Source organism: Colias eurytheme, chromosome 23 (genome assembly GCF_061535395.1).
Source record: "Colias eurytheme isolate Ceu_HAF_F1 chromosome 23, ilColEury1 Martin Lab GWU primary, whole genome shotgun sequence".
NCBI lineage: Eukaryota > Metazoa > Arthropoda > Insecta > Lepidoptera > Pieridae > Colias > Colias eurytheme.
In genome coordinates this window covers 149403-169176 of record NC_143002.1, presented here as the reverse complement: position 1 = coordinate 169176, position 19774 = coordinate 149403, and the positions used below count along the sequence as shown (strand labels likewise).

The 19774-nt window shown below is 39.6% G+C and overlaps 1 protein-coding gene across 1 annotated transcript in view; it reads left to right on the top strand.

The window, feature by feature from the left end:
* Positions 1-17871, top strand: part of htt (huntingtin) — a 54461-nt gene extending 36590 nt beyond the window's left edge. Inside the window, exons 27-43 of the mRNA XM_090115255.1 lie at positions 2594-2726; positions 2867-3049; positions 3411-3529; positions 3732-3863; positions 4667-4813; positions 4945-5980; positions 6177-6370; positions 6702-6854; positions 9664-9855; positions 10336-10484; positions 10712-10839; positions 12425-12616; positions 13029-13204; positions 14113-14248; positions 15316-15451; positions 16018-16379; positions 16720-17871. Coding sequence (XP_089971381.1) covers positions 2594-2726; positions 2867-3049; positions 3411-3529; positions 3732-3863; positions 4667-4813; positions 4945-5980; positions 6177-6370; positions 6702-6854; positions 9664-9855; positions 10336-10484; positions 10712-10839; positions 12425-12616; positions 13029-13204; positions 14113-14248; positions 15316-15451; positions 16018-16379; positions 16720-17130 — 3979 coding nt within the window. The 3' untranslated portion in view covers positions 17131-17871. The remainder of the gene's footprint in view (positions 1-2593; positions 2727-2866; positions 3050-3410; positions 3530-3731; positions 3864-4666; positions 4814-4944; positions 5981-6176; positions 6371-6701; positions 6855-9663; positions 9856-10335; positions 10485-10711; positions 10840-12424; positions 12617-13028; positions 13205-14112; positions 14249-15315; positions 15452-16017; positions 16380-16719) is intronic.
* The last annotated feature ends 1903 nt before the right edge of the window (positions 17872-19774 follow it).

Here is a 19774-nt window from a genome sequence, read left to right as displayed (position 1 = left end):
ACGTGCCGCTGGACGCGCTGAGCCGCGCCGTGCTGCGCGCCGCGCACGCGCGCCCGCTGCTCGCCGCGCACTGGTCGCATCTGCTGTGCAGGTGTGTACAGCCCCGACGAGAACGTGCCGCTGGACGCGCTGAGCCGCGCCGTGCTGCGCGCCGCGCACGCGCGCCCGCTGCTCGCCGCGCACTGGTCGCATCTGCTGTGCAGGTGTGTACAGCCCCGACGAGAACGTGCCGCTGGACGCGCTGAGCCGCGCCGTGCTGCGCGCCGCGCACGCGCGCCCGCTGCTCGCCGCGCACTGGTCGCATCTGCTGTGCAGGTGTGTACAGCCCCGACGAGAACGTGCCGCTGGACGCGCTGAGCCGCGCCGTGCTGCGCGCCGCGCACGCGCGCCCGCTGCTCGCCGCGCACTGGTCGCATCTGCTGTGCAGGTGTGTACAGCCCCGACGAGAACGTGCCGCTGGACGCGCTGAGCCGCGCCGTGCTGCGCGCCGCGCACGCGCGCCCGCTGCTCGCCGCGCACTGGTCGCATCTGCTGTGCAGGTGTGTACAGCCCCGACGAGAACGTGCCGCTGGACGCGCTGAGCCGCGCCGTGCTGCGCGCCGCGCACGCGCGCCCGCTGCTCGCCGCGCACTGGTCGCATCTGCTGTGCAGGTGTGTACAGCCCCGACGAGAACGTGCCGCTGGACGCGCTGAGCCGCGCCGTGCTGCGCGCCGCGCACGCGCGCCCGCTGCTCGCCGCGCACTGGTCGCATCTGCTGTGCAGGTGTGTACAGCCCCGACGAGAACGTGCCGCTGGACGCGCTGAGCCGCGCCGTGCTGCGCGCCGCGCACGCGCGCCCGCTGCTCGCCGCGCACTGGTCGCATCTGCTGTGCAGGTGTGTACAGCCCCGACGAGAACGTGCCGCTGGACGCGCTGAGCCGCGCCGTGCTGCGCGCCGCGCACGCGCGCCCGCTGCTCGCCGCGCACTGGTCGCATCTGCTGTGCAGGTGTGTACAGCCCCGACGAGAACGTGCCGCTGGACGCGCTGAGCCGCGCCGTGCTGCGCGCCGCGCACGCGCGCCCGCTGCTCGCCGCGCACTGGTCGCATCTGCTGTGCAGGTGTGTACAGCCCCGACGAGAACGTGCCGCTGGACGCGCTGAGCCGCGCCGTGCTGCGCGCCGCGCACGCGCGCCCGCTGCTCGCCGCGCACTGGTCGCATCTGCTGTGCAGGTGTGTACAGCCCCGACGAGAACGTGCCGCTGGACGCGCTGAGCCGCGCCGTGCTGCGCGCCGCGCACGCGCGCCCGCTGCTCGCCGCGCACTGGTCGCATCTGCTGTGCAGGTGTGTACAGCCCCGACGAGAACGTGCCGCTGGACGCGCTGAGCCGCGCCGTGCTGCGCGCCGCGCACGCGCGCCCGCTGCTCGCCGCGCACTGGTCGCATCTGCTGTGCAGGTGTGTACAGCCCCGACGAGAACGTGCCGCTGGACGCGCTGAGCCGCGCCGTGCTGCGCGCCGCGCACGCGCGCCCGCTGCTCGCCGCGCACTGGTCGCATCTGCTGTGCAGGTGTGTACAGCCCCGACGAGAACGTGCCGCTGGACGCGCTGAGCCGCGCCGTGCTGCGCGCCGCGCACGCGCGCCCGCTGCTCGCCGCGCACTGGTCGCATCTGCTGTGCAGGTGTGTACAGCCCCGACGAGAACGTGCCGCTGGACGCGCTGAGCCGCGCCGTGCTGCGCGCCGCGCACGCGCGCCCGCTGCTCGCCGCGCACTGGTCGCATCTGCTGTGCAGGTGTGTACAGCCCCGACGAGAACGTGCCGCTGGACGCGCTGAGCCGCGCCGTGCTGCGCGCCGCGCACGCGCGCCCGCTGCTCGCCGCGCACTGGTCGCATCTGCTGTGCAGGTGTGTACAGCCCCGACGAGAACGTGCCGCTGGACGCGCTGAGCCGCGCCGTGCTGCGCGCCGCGCACGCGCGCCCGCTGCTCGCCGCGCACTGGTCGCATCTGCTGTGCAGGTGTGTACAGCCCCGACGAGAACGTGCCGCTGGACGCGCTGAGCCGCGCCGTGCTGCGCGCCGCGCACGCGCGCCCGCTGCTCGCCGCGCACTGGTCGCATCTGCTGTGCAGGTGTGTACAGCCCCGACGAGAACGTGCCGCTGCAGCTGGACGCGCTGAGCCGCGCCGTGCTGCGCGCCGCGCACGCGCGCCCGCTGCTCGCCGCGCACTGGTCGCATCTGCTGTGCAGGTGTGTACAGCCCCGACTGATTCACGTCACCATAAATAAAAATCTCGTCGTACTCAGCGACTGATGAAAAATTGAAAAAAATGTCATAACTCCGAAAATATGAAAAATCGCATAACATACATGGGGGTGATTCGGATAGCCCTCTAGGTCCTCTACCTCCCGGCTTCCGTCCATCACTACTTTTTGGGACACCCTGTATATAGATTAATTCATTTGCGTGAGGCTCGTTTTTTTATATTATGTTGTATTTTAACATGTCGTGTGGTCATTGTGAATTTTAAAACTTTTTTTATATGAAAGCATGTATGACTGTTATGTTCTTATACAAATAAAATAAAATAAAAATTTCATTCGTGTGTCGCGTGCAGGCTGGGCTTCGTGTCGGCGGGCTACTGGCAGCAGCTGGCGGGGTTCAGCCGGCGCGCGCCGCTGTGCGCCCGCGCGGCGCCGCCCGCGCACGCGCTGCACCTCGCCGTCACGCTCGCCGCGGCCGACCACGTGGTACGTGGCTGGAAATGTTGGCTTTTTGTTGAAGTTAGGTTTTTGTAAAAGTTACGTATCTGTAAAAGTTAGGTTCCTGTAAAAGTTAGGTTTCTGGTCTGGTCTGGTCGTTTTTCTACGTTGTTTTACGTCGTGCGCAGGTGGAGAGCGGGCTTGGGGACGCAGTGGCAGCGACGTGGGTGGTCGCCAACCGCACCGGCGAGCTGGTGCGCTGGTGCCGCGAGGGGGCCGCGCGCCGCCTGCTGGCCGCGCTGTGCGCCGCGCCCGCGCCCGCCGCGCTGCTGCTGCACGCGCTGCCCGCGCGCTGCCGCGACACGCTCCAGGTGTGTGTGTGTGCTGCGGGGAGCCGGCCACCTGCGAGTGACGAGGGCAACGAACTAAACCAAATTTGAATGGGACCACGTGACAAGCAACAGCTTTAAAGAAAAGAAATGTCAAAATCAATTCACCGGTCGAAAGTTGTGAGATAGAAAAAAAGCTTGTGTGCCAGGCACACGTGTCAGAAGTGAAACTTCTCTGGCGACAAAAAAAATTCAAAGATACCAAAATAATTGCCGTACTCCATGACGTGACGGTATTGCCATGACGCGACCTTGAAATTTTACAGTCAATGCGCCTGAAGAGGTTTTACTTCAAAAAATAATTTTAGTATACAATTTATTTATGGCAACTGTAAATTTCCAGGGAGAATTCGCGTTGAACACGTACAAAATACTGTCGACATGCCACGAGAGTCAGTCGGGGCCTCTGATATTCTTCATATGCCGCATTATTGGTAAATTGGAGCCTTCACTGGCTGTTAGGTAAGTTAGGTTAGGTTAGGTCATTACGTGTTTGTTAGTCAGACACTAAAAATACTATTAACATTGTTTTAAAATTTGTTATTGATCAAGTTTTATTTTCTTCAAAAATATTTTTTGTATGTGTACAGCACTCATTAAACTTTAAAAAAATGATGTCATCCACTAAAATAATTAACATTTCATTCATAAAACTGTATTCCAGGTTCGCGCAACTAGCAATAGACAGGTGTAACATGTTAAAAGAGTTACCACTAGAGCAGATCACGGGCCAGTTGACTAAAGAAGACGTGCAGGTGGCGCTAGAGATACTGCAGAAGGACAAAGTGCATTTGAGGTCAGTTCTTTAATATATGTGTTCGATGAAGGATTATTAGTATGAAACTGTGTTGTTTGATTGTGTTAATTGTTAATGTATAATAGAAATAGAAACGGACCGAGACTACTCCCTTGCAGAACTCCGCAGTCATTAAACTAAAATTATGATTTTATTTACGTTAACAGTTTTCATTATTTCAACACGCTGCTCCCTTTGTTTTAAGTACTTTTTAATCTATTTATTGGTTTTCTTCTGACCGCATACTTTTCTCAATTACATGAACGCAAAAAATGATCTACAGAATCAAACGCTTTACTCATATCTGAATTAAGCAGACGCCAGACGCAATATTTATTAAACTTTTTTGTATTTAATGAAAACAACTTATTTAGAACTATGCTACTTTTAAACCAGTTGTAATAATAGTGCTAAGTTTCTTTTTTATTTGTTTTAGGTGTAGGTTAATTTAAGTGACTATATTACAGTCAAAACACATTGCTTTGACTGTAATATAGTCAGCTGTATATAGCTTACTAAGGCGTAAAATTGGTTTTGAACGGCAATGAGTTACTGTAGCAACAATATTAAATCAATGTGCTCACTAATTTATCGATAACACTGCAAATGTTTTTAGTCATTAGTTTATAAGCCCATTTTTTTTTCAATCAATTCAAATCAATTTTCTTTGTCACATGTTCTTTATAATAATTCTATTAACGGAATTCCTTTTCATTGGCTTATTGTTCAATTATTATGTAATTATTCTATGAATAGCTGTAAGGAATCATAAATAAATAAAAAGCAACACAATACAAACGCAGGTACCGCCCGCTAGTATCGGCGCTGAACACGCTCGCGTGCAGCGCGTTCGACCTGTCGCCGCTCGCGGGCGGCGCGCGGCCGCTCAACCCGCGCGCCGTCAGGGCTGCCGAACCCGACCAACAGTGGATGGCGCAGGTTAAAGCCAGGTAACTATATGTATCATTAATATTAATTAATTGTTAGTTTTATTAAGTTGTCACAAGTGTAGGTATATAATTTTGTGCATGTTTCACAGTATTAATTGTCATGTAAACAATATTATTTTTTGAAATTCTAGATGCTGTCAGCAAGATAGCGCACTACCAAAAGTACCAAAATATACAGATTTAGCAAATTTATTAACGAAATTTTCCCTCGAAGACATCAACACGATGATGTCTTGTCCCGACTTTGATAGAAAAATACTTGGCGCCAGTTTCAAAGTAACATGCGATACATTTATACGAGATTTCCTAAATGTCGTATCCGTTCAAGAATTGAAAGAGATGGAAAGAGAGATAGCCAGAGAAGAAAGAGAAATGGCGAGGGAAAAAGAGGAAATGACGTCATCTATAGATAGCAACAAGATGAACGTTGTTAACATCCACGTTTTCAAGAAAAGCGACAGCAAAGAGTCGAAATCACAGTTCTTCATACCAATGGTTGATAATGAGGTTAAAGAAAACTTTGGCAATTTAAAAATTACCGAAGAAGAGTGTGAAATTAACATACCAGAATTGCCCAAATTGTATCTAGGCAGTATATCGTCTCTAGACAAATCCTTGGCAGAAATATTAAGACTATTTCCAAAACAAAGCCGACCGCTCAGTCAGTCTGAGAACTTTAACTTGAATGTAGAACAAACGATAGACAGATACACGCGACGGTGCCACCAAGTATTTCAAGATAAACTGTTCTATCAAGAGTTTATGACGATACAGACAATTCTAACCGGTTTCCTTCCATCTCTAGAAAGAGTAGTAAACCTCATTGATGATACGGACTGTGATTTGTTAGAAAAGTGTATAGAAAACATACTCCCGAGCACTCTAGCACGCAATTTGGCGATATTCTGTGTGGTCTCGTTGCAGTATTTGTCGTTTTTGATAAGTAACAAGAAGGTGTTAGAAAGTCCGGTGCACAATGACATGTCGTTTCGCGCCAATATGCCAGATAATGTATGTGTGGACCACGTGATTATAGAGACCATAGATAATGTAGCAAAGGCTTTGAAGTTTGAGGAGATTTGGTCAGAGCTTAACGTGGAAAACCAGATGAATAGAATACAGTCGGCTATTTGTTGTTTGTACGCTGTGGTCAAGTATTTAGTCAAGGTATGATAATAAGTTATTTATAATGTGTAATTCTATTTCTATTTTTTTCATGAATGTACAATGCTTTCCTTCATGCATTATTCCAATAGAAATGCTTAAATTTCTTTTATAATGAACTGCACCTTAATACACGTTTATTCTATCGATTAAGATGTATTTTGATTTATAAATAAATTTAAATAAACAATTATTTCAGGATAATAAACCACTTACATCCAAATCTCACATACAAACGCAAGATCCAGGGCCCAAACCGGACATAATAATAACTGGAGATAAACTGATAACTCTTATCGAATATTGGGAACAGAACTTCTACGTGAGAAGGGAAAATATTCTGGGAAGACGTTATAAGAAGCCCATTGAAGATCTAATTGTTAGTTTATCAAGGTAAGCAGTTTCTTTGAAATTTTTGATTTTTGAAAATGCAAGAGAAAGTAAAGAATTTGACAGTCACGTGTTAATCTTTCGATTTTCTTTGAAATAATTAAATACTGCATTATATTTGACACTTTAGTCGCCTTTTGAATATGTGAAACTTGTATGTTGTTACAAGGTAAGGATTATTGCATTTTTTTTAATGAATATTATACAATAAATACGATTTCATTTTTCAAAAGATTTTTTCTCAGTTTCATATTTTTTATTTGCCGTATATTAATTTTTAATTCGTTTCTAAAATTCTATCGAAATGATTCAATCTGAATCCCAATGATTATAGGATAGAAATAGTGAGCAACATGGCACTAATTCCGCCACTGGCGTGGTCGTGCGTGGAGGTCCGCACGCGCAAGGACCGCGAGCTGCTGCAGCGCGTGGACCTGCCGCTGCAGGCGCTGCAGGACCTGGACGTGCTTGAGGCGTTCCTGTTTAGGTTGGTTTTACTTCTGTAATTTCCGTACTTTGTACCTTCACTTAATAAATTCTTGATTTATACAAAACTTATTCATTATTTTGTAAGTAATTATTTTTGCAAAATTGTAACCATTTCGATGCCTCCTAAGTATACTGAGTCAACTAACAAATTTAGGTATTTTCATATTTTTATAAAAACGAACATGATAAATCGTGATCTAGACGTTCGTGTTAAAAAAAATTAAAAAAGTACAATAATTACCGAGATAATTTCACGTATACTAAATCAATTTCAGCATCAGTTAAAATCGTACATCGTAAACTGATCTAAATGACATTGTACCAGTGTACGCGGGGCGTGAGGGGGTACACAATAAACTTGTATCGATATACAAGTTTATATCGGCTCAGTAGACTATGAATGGCGGCAAGTAAGCACGCCATTTTAGATAATAATTGTTCTTTAACATGTTAAATTAATAATATTAACAGAATGCAGTCAAACAGGGCGCGAAAATTTTAAAAATTTACACAGGAATCGATAATATTATGATGATTGATGACATGAATGAATGATATTATGGTTGTTGTTTTTTATGACAACAGACAGCAAAGAGAGGCGCTAATGAAATTTCCAGCTGTGTTTTCAAGTTTATAGAAGACACGGTGGGTAATGGTGTCAAAGATTACCGGTTCAGGTCAGACAACTGTGGAGGCCAAAATAGAAACAGAATTATATTCTTAATGTATTATAATATGTATAATATATCTATAACAAAGTTTGTTATATATTAGTCATAGCTTTCTATTAGTGGGTCCAAATGAAGGTGACAGTATGCACGCTATAATTGAAAGACCGACGAAAGACAGCTACAGCTTTTAGTTTTGCCAAATCTGATGAAAAGCCATACAAAGTTACTAAAGTGTCTCACTCACTTTAAATCAAAGCTATAACTTATAAACAACTGGACAACTACCAATGATGGATCAAAAATGCCTTGGAATAAAGTAACAGAAGAACTAGTTTAAGCGGATTATCCATATAGGCTGTTTTGTAAAACGAGATACTAAGATGTTGTTACAAGTAGATAGATTGTGTAAAGATATCAAAAGCTACACGAAATAGAAAAGAGTTAAATATTGACGTAGATAATAATATTTCTTTAGCTTATCAGATACCCATTCCTGTTGACCAAAATAAGCACAAAGATTTGATGGATCTTTGTAAGGCACTGGTAATTCCTAAAGAGTATCATTTATTTTATAATAATTTGATTTCAACGAACTCTAATGCAGCTAACGACAGCGATTCTGACTTCTGATTATAGATATATGACTATAATTTGTTAAAATTGATATTTTTGAGTATTAGAAATGCCTTAGACTGTTACGTTATTAATTTATTTCTCTTTGATGATGGAACATTGTTAATTTGTTAAATGTTGATTTGTTTTTACTTGTAGCTTTTAGAATAGATTCTAATGGATCTAACGACTGATTTTTAATTTGTTAAGCACTAGAAATGTCTGGATTACTACGTTATTAATTTCTATAATTTTCATTATTGTTAAACGTAAGTTACCAATTGATATTTTTTAATAGCGATTTGTTCACGTTGTAGCGTTTAGTAAAGCTATTATGTTAAAAAGATATTCCTACTTAATTATGGCTAAAAATACATTGTGATTCTTCAAAATGAGTTGTTATTGGTTTCTTATTCATGTTCTTCTTCCTAGCTTTTATTAATCCCACACATCGAAAGGTATTACAAAAAAAGATTCCTAAAAATAAACCTCAGTAAATTACATTGGTCCAGTATACGTTGAGGTTTCAAATGTTAACTTTGCTAATTACTTTCCTAGTATAATGAGTCAAGTGACATAATTTCAGCATTTTATTATTTATTGAGATAAACAAACCCGAAAACAAACAAAAGTAAAATTAAATTAATAAAATGACAATCATTATTTCATGTGATTTTGGTGTTAACGATAGATTTTGATGAACAACGTACATAAATATAACTGGTAGTTGTACCATTTCACTATTGAGTCCCGCCGGCGTATACCCAGCTATCTACAAAAAAAGCCATTTAAAAACAAATATCAGCAAAATCATTTTATACCAAAGGAAGGGCTTACAATTTTTATTAAAAAATCATTTACTTTGTTTCGAATTAATTTGATTTCATTAAAATATAAACGATTTGCCTTCAAATCACTCTCCTGTAAAATTACTAAAATGTCAGTTGACTCATTATACTTAGGAGGCATCGATTTCTCGTTGCATGTGTTGATATAATTCGAAGACAGCTTAGAATTGATATCCATTTAAAAATTACATTTCGAAATTACAGTCTACATCATAGAGCATCGATCATTTTTCATAATAACTATATCGTCTATATATGCGAAAACCTGTAGTTCGAATATCGGCCTGATCTATGTATTATATATTGACTATTATGTGTCTGAAACATTTACACCAAACCATTATTACCATTATTTTAAATGTAAAGATTCTGCTTAAGGGAACGTAGAAAGCTGTTTTCTATCGATCAGTTTTATTCATCACAATTTGATAAAAAGCTTCAGACAGGTCTATATTGGTTTCCTTTTGATTGTGATGTCAATTTCGAAGCAGGTTTAGCTTGGCTGTTTTTAAGAATAAAATCAAGAAGTCGTTTATTTACAAATGAGATAGATATATTTATCTTTGGTTTTTAGAGTTACAGCTACACAGCTAGGCTATACAGGTTTTTTAAAATATTATAATTGTATATTGTTAAATTTGTGTTGTTTGCATATTTTTCCGCGCTTTCCATGCAGGGTGAACCTGATCGGCTGGTCGTCCAAGAAGCAGTTCGAGGAGATCTGGGTGGGTCTAGTGGGCGCGTTACAGGGCAACGGGCCGCACTGCGCGGTGCGCGGGCTGGCGCGGGCGCTGTGTGCGGCCGCCGCGCGCCGCCCGCGGGGCCGCCTCGCGCACGTGCCGCGACGGTACCTGCCGCTTAGTGATGGGTTAGTGCTACTATTGTATATTAGCTTTCCGCCCGCTTTGTCTAAAACCTTATAAATAAATCTTTTTGAATCACACATAAAACAAAAACATATCAAAATCCGTTTCGTAGTTTTAAAGATTTACACATACATAGAAACAGGGATAGCGAAAGCGATTGTTTTATACTATGTAGTGATTACGGTCGCGAAGTACAGTTTTTCGTACATTGACCAGGTGTGACTATAATAGTATAGTAGGCGCTGATGCGTAAAAATAAAGCTGCTCGCTCGCATGAAATTGACAAGAAGCTACAATATACAAATAGCATAATTTTTACGAAGCATCGGCTACACTAAGTTTTTAAGCTGTAGCACCAATATCCAGTTGCAAAATAGCAAGAAACTGTATTTTATTTGCCATTCGTAGTAACTTCAGTAAGTTACGAGTAGTGTCCTAATATGCATAAAAATAACAAAAAAAAAAAAAAACAACATTTTTAGAATGCAGCGGCTCCGCAGCATCCTTGTGGGCACATCTGCGTACAAAATATTCGACGACGAGAACCTCGAACACATTCCACTTCTCAACGACGGCATCGACGGCTACCAGTACGCGCAGTTCAGTACTGAATATCTGAAATTGGCGTCCGGTAAGTGTTTAGAGCTTTCGAAGTTTTTAAATTTGTGAAAATATTGACTAGAAGGAAAGAAATAATAGTTTGTTGCACCTTTAAAACACGTATATATTATATATTAAAACACAGACAAAAAACATTTAAAAAGACTAATAAGCTACTTTAACTATAGATTTTAATTCAGGTAATTCGATATTCAATCGTAAATGTCATATCCTAACTAAATTTAATATTATTATCAGATATCGTCGACGACGCGCACTGGCGCGTGCGACGTGAGGTGAAACGCAAACGCAAACGAACCGATATAGACCTGAACAGCTGTCTGCAGCTGCTGATGGATGTCGCCGATGATATGCTGGATCCTAAGGTATTTAAATGGCTTGTTTGATGATAATTATATGATTTTTTTGAGTTGAGTCTTTAGGCGTGTTAAATACGGCCAAAATTCACCTATCAACCGTATGTGTTCTACTGATAATACTGTCTGCCATGAGCTTGACTTGTTTAATGCATCGGTCAGACCAATCAAAAAATTTTTTCTAACAAATATGTAACTAATATGTTTTAATTGTTAGTTTTAATTATTGTTACAAGTGTAGGTTTATAATTGTTTGCATGTTGTGTTCGCTCCTAGAAGGCCGTCCAACTAAGTCACAAAGATTATGATTGTATTTTCACTGTTTCTAAATGTTGTAACGTCCAGTTAGCGGACCAAATTAAAAAAAAAGAGTAAAATTTCAATTTTATTTTAACTTTACTTCTTTTTTTTTAAACTGAATATAGATATGCCTCGGAGGATCATATTTTTATATTTAATTTCTTTATAACGATCTGTTAGAAAACAACTCGAATTGATATCATAGCATCGACCATGCTTCTCATAGTTATTAAAACTATATCGTCTATATATGCGAAGACCTTTAGTTCGAATATCGGTTCCATTTATGTATAAATGCCTATTATATCGCTGGAGAATTCAATTAACCAAATACCATTGCCTTAAATATTAACTTTCTGCGTCGTGGAACGTAAAAGGCAGGTTTCAATCAATCAGCTTCATTTATTCCAATTTGATAAAAGGTGTCATACAAGTCGATCGTCTTTCTTTGATTTTGAAGATAATTTCGAATTGGAATTATAGGAGAAATTGTTTTTCTATAAACATTATAATTATTTTTTCAATCAAGTACATCATAGTTTTTTTAGTAGCATTTTTTTAAATATTATTGTTGCAAAAAACGGTTGTTCTTTTTATTCTTTGTTAATAAGTTCTTTGATATTTTTATACAAAGAAAGCTGCCTCGGGGATCATTTTTTGTGATTATTATTTATTCTACTAATATTATACAGGGTGTCTCACTATTGGTATACTAAGTACGAAGGGACTTGTAGTTTTGCATACACTGATCACGAAAATAATACTAAAACAATAAAATTACATCAAAAAATTTTTGCTAAATTTTTCCTGAAAATCCATGTTCTCTTCTCTAGTTTCGCGCAGCCGGCATATACTGCTTCGCTAATGTGAGCATTTTGTCTATGGAAACATAATCTTAAACGATAGGTCACATGCTGCTAGCAAAGCTGGGCGGGTTGCTTGTTATGGGTATACACATAGAGTTTTAAGAATTCATCTATTTGAAAAACTGCGTCTGGAATTTCATAAGTATTTTTTACGTACTCAGCGTATGCAAAACTATAACCTCCTTTGATCTTAGTATACCAACAGTGGGACATCCTGTAAAGTTGAATAGTTTTTTTTTGAACGCGTTAATCTCAGGAACTACTGGTCCGATTTGAAAAAATCTTTTAGTGTTAGATAGCCCATTTATCGAGGAAGGTTACAGGCTATATATCATCACCCTAAGACCAACAGGAGTGGAGGTATGCGGGTGAATCGCTAGTTTCAACATAATTATCTTTTGTACGACATGAGGTATTTTTTGTCGTAGGCCAACACTGGGTTGGCGGCTCGCGTGGCACTGGTATCTGCGCTGGGTGCAGCCGGCGCGGCGTGCAGCGGCGGGGCGCAGTGGGCGCGCGCCGCCGGGCTGCTGGCGCACGCGCCGCCCGCGCACTGGCCCAGCGCCGCCGCCGCCGCGCTGCACGCGCTCGCGCTCTGCCTGCCCGTCACGCGCGCACAGGTACAGCGGGGCGCAGGCAACGGTAACAAGGAGGAGATGCGAACGGATCACATTGCAACAATATAATGCAAAACCAAACACAAAAAAATTATTTGCTTTCAGATTTACCTACTTAGCTTTTGCGGAAGCTTTCGACATGGTATACCATAAGAAATTCCTGTCTTAATTGTTTTTACATCGATTCTACAACAAATTTTGTAATCAGATTTAAAAATCTCTCAACGAAAAGTGTTGCGGACGATTACTTAATGTCCTTTAATATTTATTTATTTATATTTATCTCAAACAGGTGTCCCCCAAGGATATGTATTGGGACCTACACTATTCCTTATACACGTCGTTGCTATTTATAACTTACGACACTATAAAACCGCAAGAAATGCACAACATAATAACATACTCTCCATAACAGGACTCATCAGCGGTATACGAGAAGCTGATCCGTTCCCTCTCAGCATCGTACGCGCCACTCCGTCACGCCGCACTGCGCGGCTGCCTCACGCAGCTGGCGCTGCGCCCCGCGCCCGCGCGCGACGTGCGGGCTGCGTTGTTGGACCATGTGCTGCAGCAGCTGGATGCGGGCAATAGGTATACACACACACACATACATATTAGAGCACACAGATACATTAAACTAGACGGTGCTGCAGCAGCTGGATGCGGCCGATAGGTCGACCAAGAAGCTTATATCTAATACACTGGAGATTGCACTATGACCATTAAATTGTAACAAGAAAATATGACGTTGAATGACGCCTGTATGTTTTTTTATCCCTTTCACACCTAACTAACTACCTAGATACCTAATGTTTATACTGAAATTTACACACACACATATTAGAGCACACAGATACATTAAACTAGACGGAAATTGAGACAGATAATAATTCACAATAAGCAGTACAAAAATGTATTCACAAGAAACAAAATACATTAAATATATGAAATAGCACAGTAAATACACAGAAACGGTGCACAGAAATTAGAGAACAACTAACATCACATATAATAATGAATAGAAAATAGTACACAGGATACCGTACACATTAAACGATGCAAAGAATAGAATATTTTGAGATAAGGTAAATAGTATTTTCTAGTGTTTGATTTTACGCGAGTATTATACATTTAGAAATTAAAGACTTTTTAACGGATTTTAAACGCGATTTATTCATTATATTATTTTCCCGACGTTTCGAACACTAATAAATAGGTAAATAGTTGCAATGTCATCGTATACCTTTTTTCTATTTTTTTTCTTTTCTCTCCTTAACTGCATCATGGCAATCTGTTGATCACAACAATAAGCCATTAATTTGTGTGATATTTTATGTCTGTTGTTTATTTTTCCTTTTTATTATAGGATTTATTTTCATCTTATGCCAAATCTACACTGTGTGTTCAAAGTTTAAAACCATTATTAGTTATTATTGTTAATATTTTTTATTGTATTGTTGGTAATGTCGGTAGCACAAAATAATTAAATTATTTCGCAGGATATCAGTATACGCGCAATGTTTATACTGGACGCTACTATTCGAGCTGGCGGCCTGGCAGCCCGAACTGGTCACTCGAGCTGTGGATTTCTTGCTCAAGCACCCGCAACATTATTGTACCGATTTGGTTGTTAGGGTGAGTTTCTGTTTATTTTTTTATTAATTACGTTAAACATAGATTAAGTGATTGATTAAAAATTAAAGTACGTATATAGGTGACGTTTTTAAAAACGACGGAGGTTCATAATTAATAGTGTTTTTGCAGTTTCTAGACATTATATTTCAACATATTTTAATTATACTACAGTTTACCGAAGGTCTGTAAAGCTAGCGATGAAAAATTAGCGAAAAAAAAAACAACGCCAGAATTAGTTGCTTTTTTGTTGCTAATTAGTTGCTATAATGATGATTTTGTTGCTCAACCAGATCGCTGAAAATCAGCAACACGTGACATTCGACACTTGACATTCGACACACGTGACATTCGACACACGTGACACAACACGTGACAATCGAAACACGTGATACAACACGTGACAATCGACACACGTGACATTTGACAGACGCGACACAACACGTGACATTCGACACACGTGATACCACACATGACTTTCGTGATAATGATTTTTTGGTAATGATATAGTGCCTACACCTCGAGCGCTTTACACGAGCCGCGAACGTAGGCTGGGTTGGTAAAGGTGATATTTTTACCGTCATGAAATAGAATCGTGTAAAGCGTTGACTCAGGATGAACGGCTAGCCCCTACAGACGTTATTAGAAACGACGGAGGGTCATAATTTGTAGCGTTTTTGTTTAGTTGTTCGATTGCACTTGCAGTAAAGTTTGTTTGTTATTACAGAAAAGAAAGTCGTGATTATATTTTAACGTTTCTTAATAATATTACACTTTACCATTCGTATCGTATCAGCGAATAGTCCTTTTGTGGATTTTGTTTTCTTTTTTATTTTAAACGTCTTTAAATTAAATTTTTAGTTTTCCTTTTGATGTAAAATTTCTCAAACTCAAACTCAAACTCAAACATTTATTTATTCAATTAGACTTCTTATAGAAGCACTTTTGAAACGTCATTACATATTTTAAAATTTACCAATTAATATTAATTATATATACTACTACTATTTTCTTTTTGAAGCCAGAAATTTGTTATTTTTAAAATGATACAAATTGTAAAATTAATTTAGGGTATAATATCCTGCCTGCGGCTGCGAATATTGCCGAAGGATCTAAAGAAGACGACAATAGAGACGTTGCTGGAGAACATGACGAAGTACTCGGAGCAGCACGCCGTGCAGATACTCATGGTGCATCTGTTTTCTGGTCAGTAATTATACATGTATTTACATATTTTAGTTTTTGGTGCTCGATAAATCGTTTTGCTCGAAGATGTTTATCTGTATAATTTCAGTATATCCCACTACCGTACTTTTTCATTTAACTATATAATTTGTAATGCATACTATTCATTAGAAAAATTATATTTTTAAAATGCATAGAATGTAGAAAAAATATTAAAGAAACTATGGATTAGCGATATGAATGCAATTTAATCTGTCGAATTAAATAAAACCTATGTATTCTTTCATTTAAGTAAAATACAGCGTACGCATACATAAGAATGCTTTAATAAAAAAAATGTGTGCGTGTACTAGTGTATACACGTAAGAAGTGAAACTTCTTCATTACCTTATTTTTCAAAAAATAATTTACTATATGCAACTTTACAGAAGTACGTCGAATCAAAGATGGCGCGTAACGAAAAAATGTTACACTAATTTTTTTCCAACCCCGATAAAGAAGTTTCACTTCAAAAAATGGATACATTAAACATTATCTTCTACCTAAATATACCTATCTTAAAAGCATATTGCTCGTTTGTTCCACAGCGGGCAACAAGCTAATCTCGCCGAAACAAACGTCCGACGTGTCCAACATGGACCCGGACGTTCTAATGAGCACAATGGAGCGAATCACCTTACTCTATCGACTCTTGCGCACGTCCCGTACAAGGGACTCTATACAGGCTGCGTGTAACGCTCTGCGGTACTTCCTGCGGGAGACTCTACCGCCCGCGGCCACGCTGAGTCGGGTGGTTATTGAGTTCTTGGATACGTGCCGCTTGTGTAATGTGTGCGGCAAGGGTGGTTCTTGTATTGATGGGAAGGGTGCGGGTGGTTCTTGTAGTACATTGGTGGATAGACAGAAGTGGATACGGCGGTGTGTGGCCAACTGTGAAGTTGTGTTTGAGGTGAGTTATTGTGTAAAAATGTGCTTTTAATTTTGTTTTAATGATTATTTTAGAAATTGTAAATGTTTGCGTAATATACTTGAACTATGTATTGATGTTTTACTTATTATAGTTTATTCTTATCACAAAATAACAGGCCCGTTTTAACATGCCCGTGAAGTTCTCTATTTTTTATCGATTGATCTTTTAAATTAATAATGCAGTACTTTTGTTTTAAATATGATTTATTACAACTATCTTATACTATAATATTTTGCCATTCATCTTTTTATTTTTATTGTAATAAACAATTGTAATCTTTCATACCTTGCATCTTTCATTAACTGTAACTTTTCCACAGGTGTTCGAAGCGTCAGTATCACAGAATCAACTGCCCGTCCTCAGTGGTTGGATGTTCGAAGCCCTCTGCCACTTGGTATCGGGGAAAATCCCCCCTCCCTTACTCCCCCCCACTCTTTTACCCCTTTTAGTAAGCGCTTCTCCCACCCCCCACTTTAGAGATTCCTTCCCTTTGGCCCTAAACATCTTCCGACAAGGCTTCTACAAACAGGAGCAAGACTTAGGCATATTTAGCGATCTCCTCCAGCCAAGTGATAGTATGCCGTTCGCGGATAGAAGGTTCCTGTGTTTGGTGGCGGTGCACTCGCAATTTACTGAGCCGCAATTGATGAGATTGAAAGAGTTGTGCGAGGAGAATGAAGTTTTGGAGGATTTGAAGCAATGTTTGAATCTGGTAAATGAGGGTAGCTAGTGATTTGAGATTTGAAATTATTTTTTTATATGAATAAATGGATTAAATTTGTCAAAGTATGTAATTTGAAAATGTTTTAGTCAATTGTGTATTGAAAAAGTTGTTTATGCCTTATAATGCGAATGTAGTCAATGATTGTATTATGTTTAAAAAACAATTAAATATGTTTCGTAACGACCACTCAAACGTCACTTAATTTTGAGATTAACTCCTATTACTTGAAATTAAACCAAAATAATTATACTGTTTAATACAAACCATGAAAAAAAATTGAACCGTTTAACCTAAAAATAAAGTGAGAATTTAAGAGCGCCTCAATTTTGAGTAACTTTTGAGTGATCGGCTTCTAATATTATGCAAAAAGTTTGTGAAACGCGGTTGTAAGTTAAATGTAGAATATACAATGCCTTTATATTATATTCCAAAATATTATTTTATAGACGAATGTTTTTTTATAGAAATCGGCTGTTGTCAACAAAATCATTTTAAAATACAATATAATGATTTATGAGTTTTTCGTTGTTCTGCAAAACAACACATTTTTAATTTTGTTCAAAAATTATCTTAGGAATTTTCCACTTTCCTTTTTCGTAGACCCCCTTAGTAGTTTGTACTTAATCGAAATTTAATAAAATTGAAATGCAATAATATATTTATTTGATTATTTGACGCTTTCTGTAAAGTTTAGGCTATATAATATTATTATAGGACAATTATTCAATTAGTTATATTTAAGAAAAAGAAATTAAATGTTTCATTCCGTTTTCATTTGTTTAAAATTAAATACTTACTTTTTTTCATTTCCGTTTCTTTTATTGTATAGAAATTGCAATAAAAATAAAGATGATACTAAACTGAATATAGTTAATGATTTTATTTCTTATTAAATGATAGATATGAAAATAATATTCATATATTTTTGTATAGTTAAATAACACTTTGTATACATCACACATTTTCGAGACTAAAATAGAAAGAAATAATCGACTGTCGAAACTTAGTGTTCATTAAAACATTTATAGACTTAAGTAATCGCTGAGTAGAAGTTTTTGTGAAAGTCTAGTATGTAGTTTAAGGGCCGATTTTTCAATGCTTGGATAAAACTTATCCGTCCAATAAAGTATTACACGATAATATTAAAATGCCACGTAAACTGGAACGGGCAATTAGAATACGTTTTTAAAATGGTAGTTTTATACATTATTCGACGAATAAGTTTTATCCAAGCATTGAAAAATCGGCCCTAAATAATATTATCATAATGTATAAAACTGTACAGTACAACAGCCATTAAGGGTTGTCACTTTTTAATTTTGTTCTACATGCATTGGTTACATGAGAATTTTGTTGCCAACCCTGTGAATTATTTAAATTTCGTTTAATAAATTTACATCTGTAAGTGTTTATATGAATAAAGAGTTTGCTTTATTCTCTATGTACCATTGGGTCCTGTCAAAAACGGTCTAGTCGTTTCATTTGGTGCTTAAAAATTATTCTTGTTTATATTTTTTATAACTTTGTGAACGCTTGCATCACGTTTGTATTATTGTGAATAATTAGTTTATATTACATAGTGGGAAGATATTATCGTCTAAGATACAGGCTCGGCCTAGTTTAGACGATAATGTCCATAGTTTTAAGTATTGTGTTTATATAAATTGAGCGGCATACACAGTGTAATTGAAGGTATGGATAAATAAAGATTTTTATTATTTATTTATTATTTATTATTTTCATATGCATTCCATAAAAATATTATTTTAATTATTTTATTTATTTCTATAGAGTGTCAACCCTACTGTACAGTTTTTTACACTATGAAATCAGTTGTTACGAATAGTAGTACAAAATCTAGGATGGCCTTAGTGTTTACTGTTATAGTCTAGAAGTCATTGTAGCAACTTTCTGTAGAGTCCTAAATACTTTCCCGGGTCAAACAGAGTTTTTCTTTCGATCGCAAATGATTTTTGAAGTATTATTTTTAATATGTTAACAATTTAGTACATAATATTATACAGAAATGAATGATTTTTTTGTGTTTGTGTTCATGATATCGTATTAAATAATAAGATTCAGTTGGAAATAAATTATCTTTATTATTTGTTGTATTAAAAATTTAACTCATATACTGATTAAACAAATCCTGCTTGAAATAAAAATCTAACTAAGGGAAACTGCTTTTAGCCTTAATTGAAATAATGAATGTCTTGTGTGAAAATACGTGATTTTTATACAATATGTAGGAAATAGTTTAAAATTTTGTAAGCAAATATGTTGGAGATAAAGATGTTATTCGATGACGAGGGATAAGGCTATTTTGGCGCGAAAATTCAGTAATTCAATAAATTTTGACATAATTATATCGGTATGCTAATTGGATTGAAAAAATAAACTATATACTTATATACATATATAATATACTAGCGGACCGCCCCGGCTTCGCCCGTGGTACATATTTACGTTTTCTCTACATAAAAACCATCCTCGTACTTCAAGGAATATAATAAAAAAAGAATTATCGAAATCGGTTCAGCCGTTCTCGAGTTATGCGCTTACCAACACATTTTGCGATTCATTTTTATATATAAGAAGATTAGGTTGCTATATTCAAGACAAGCTCGCATGTATTGTTTGATACTTTTAA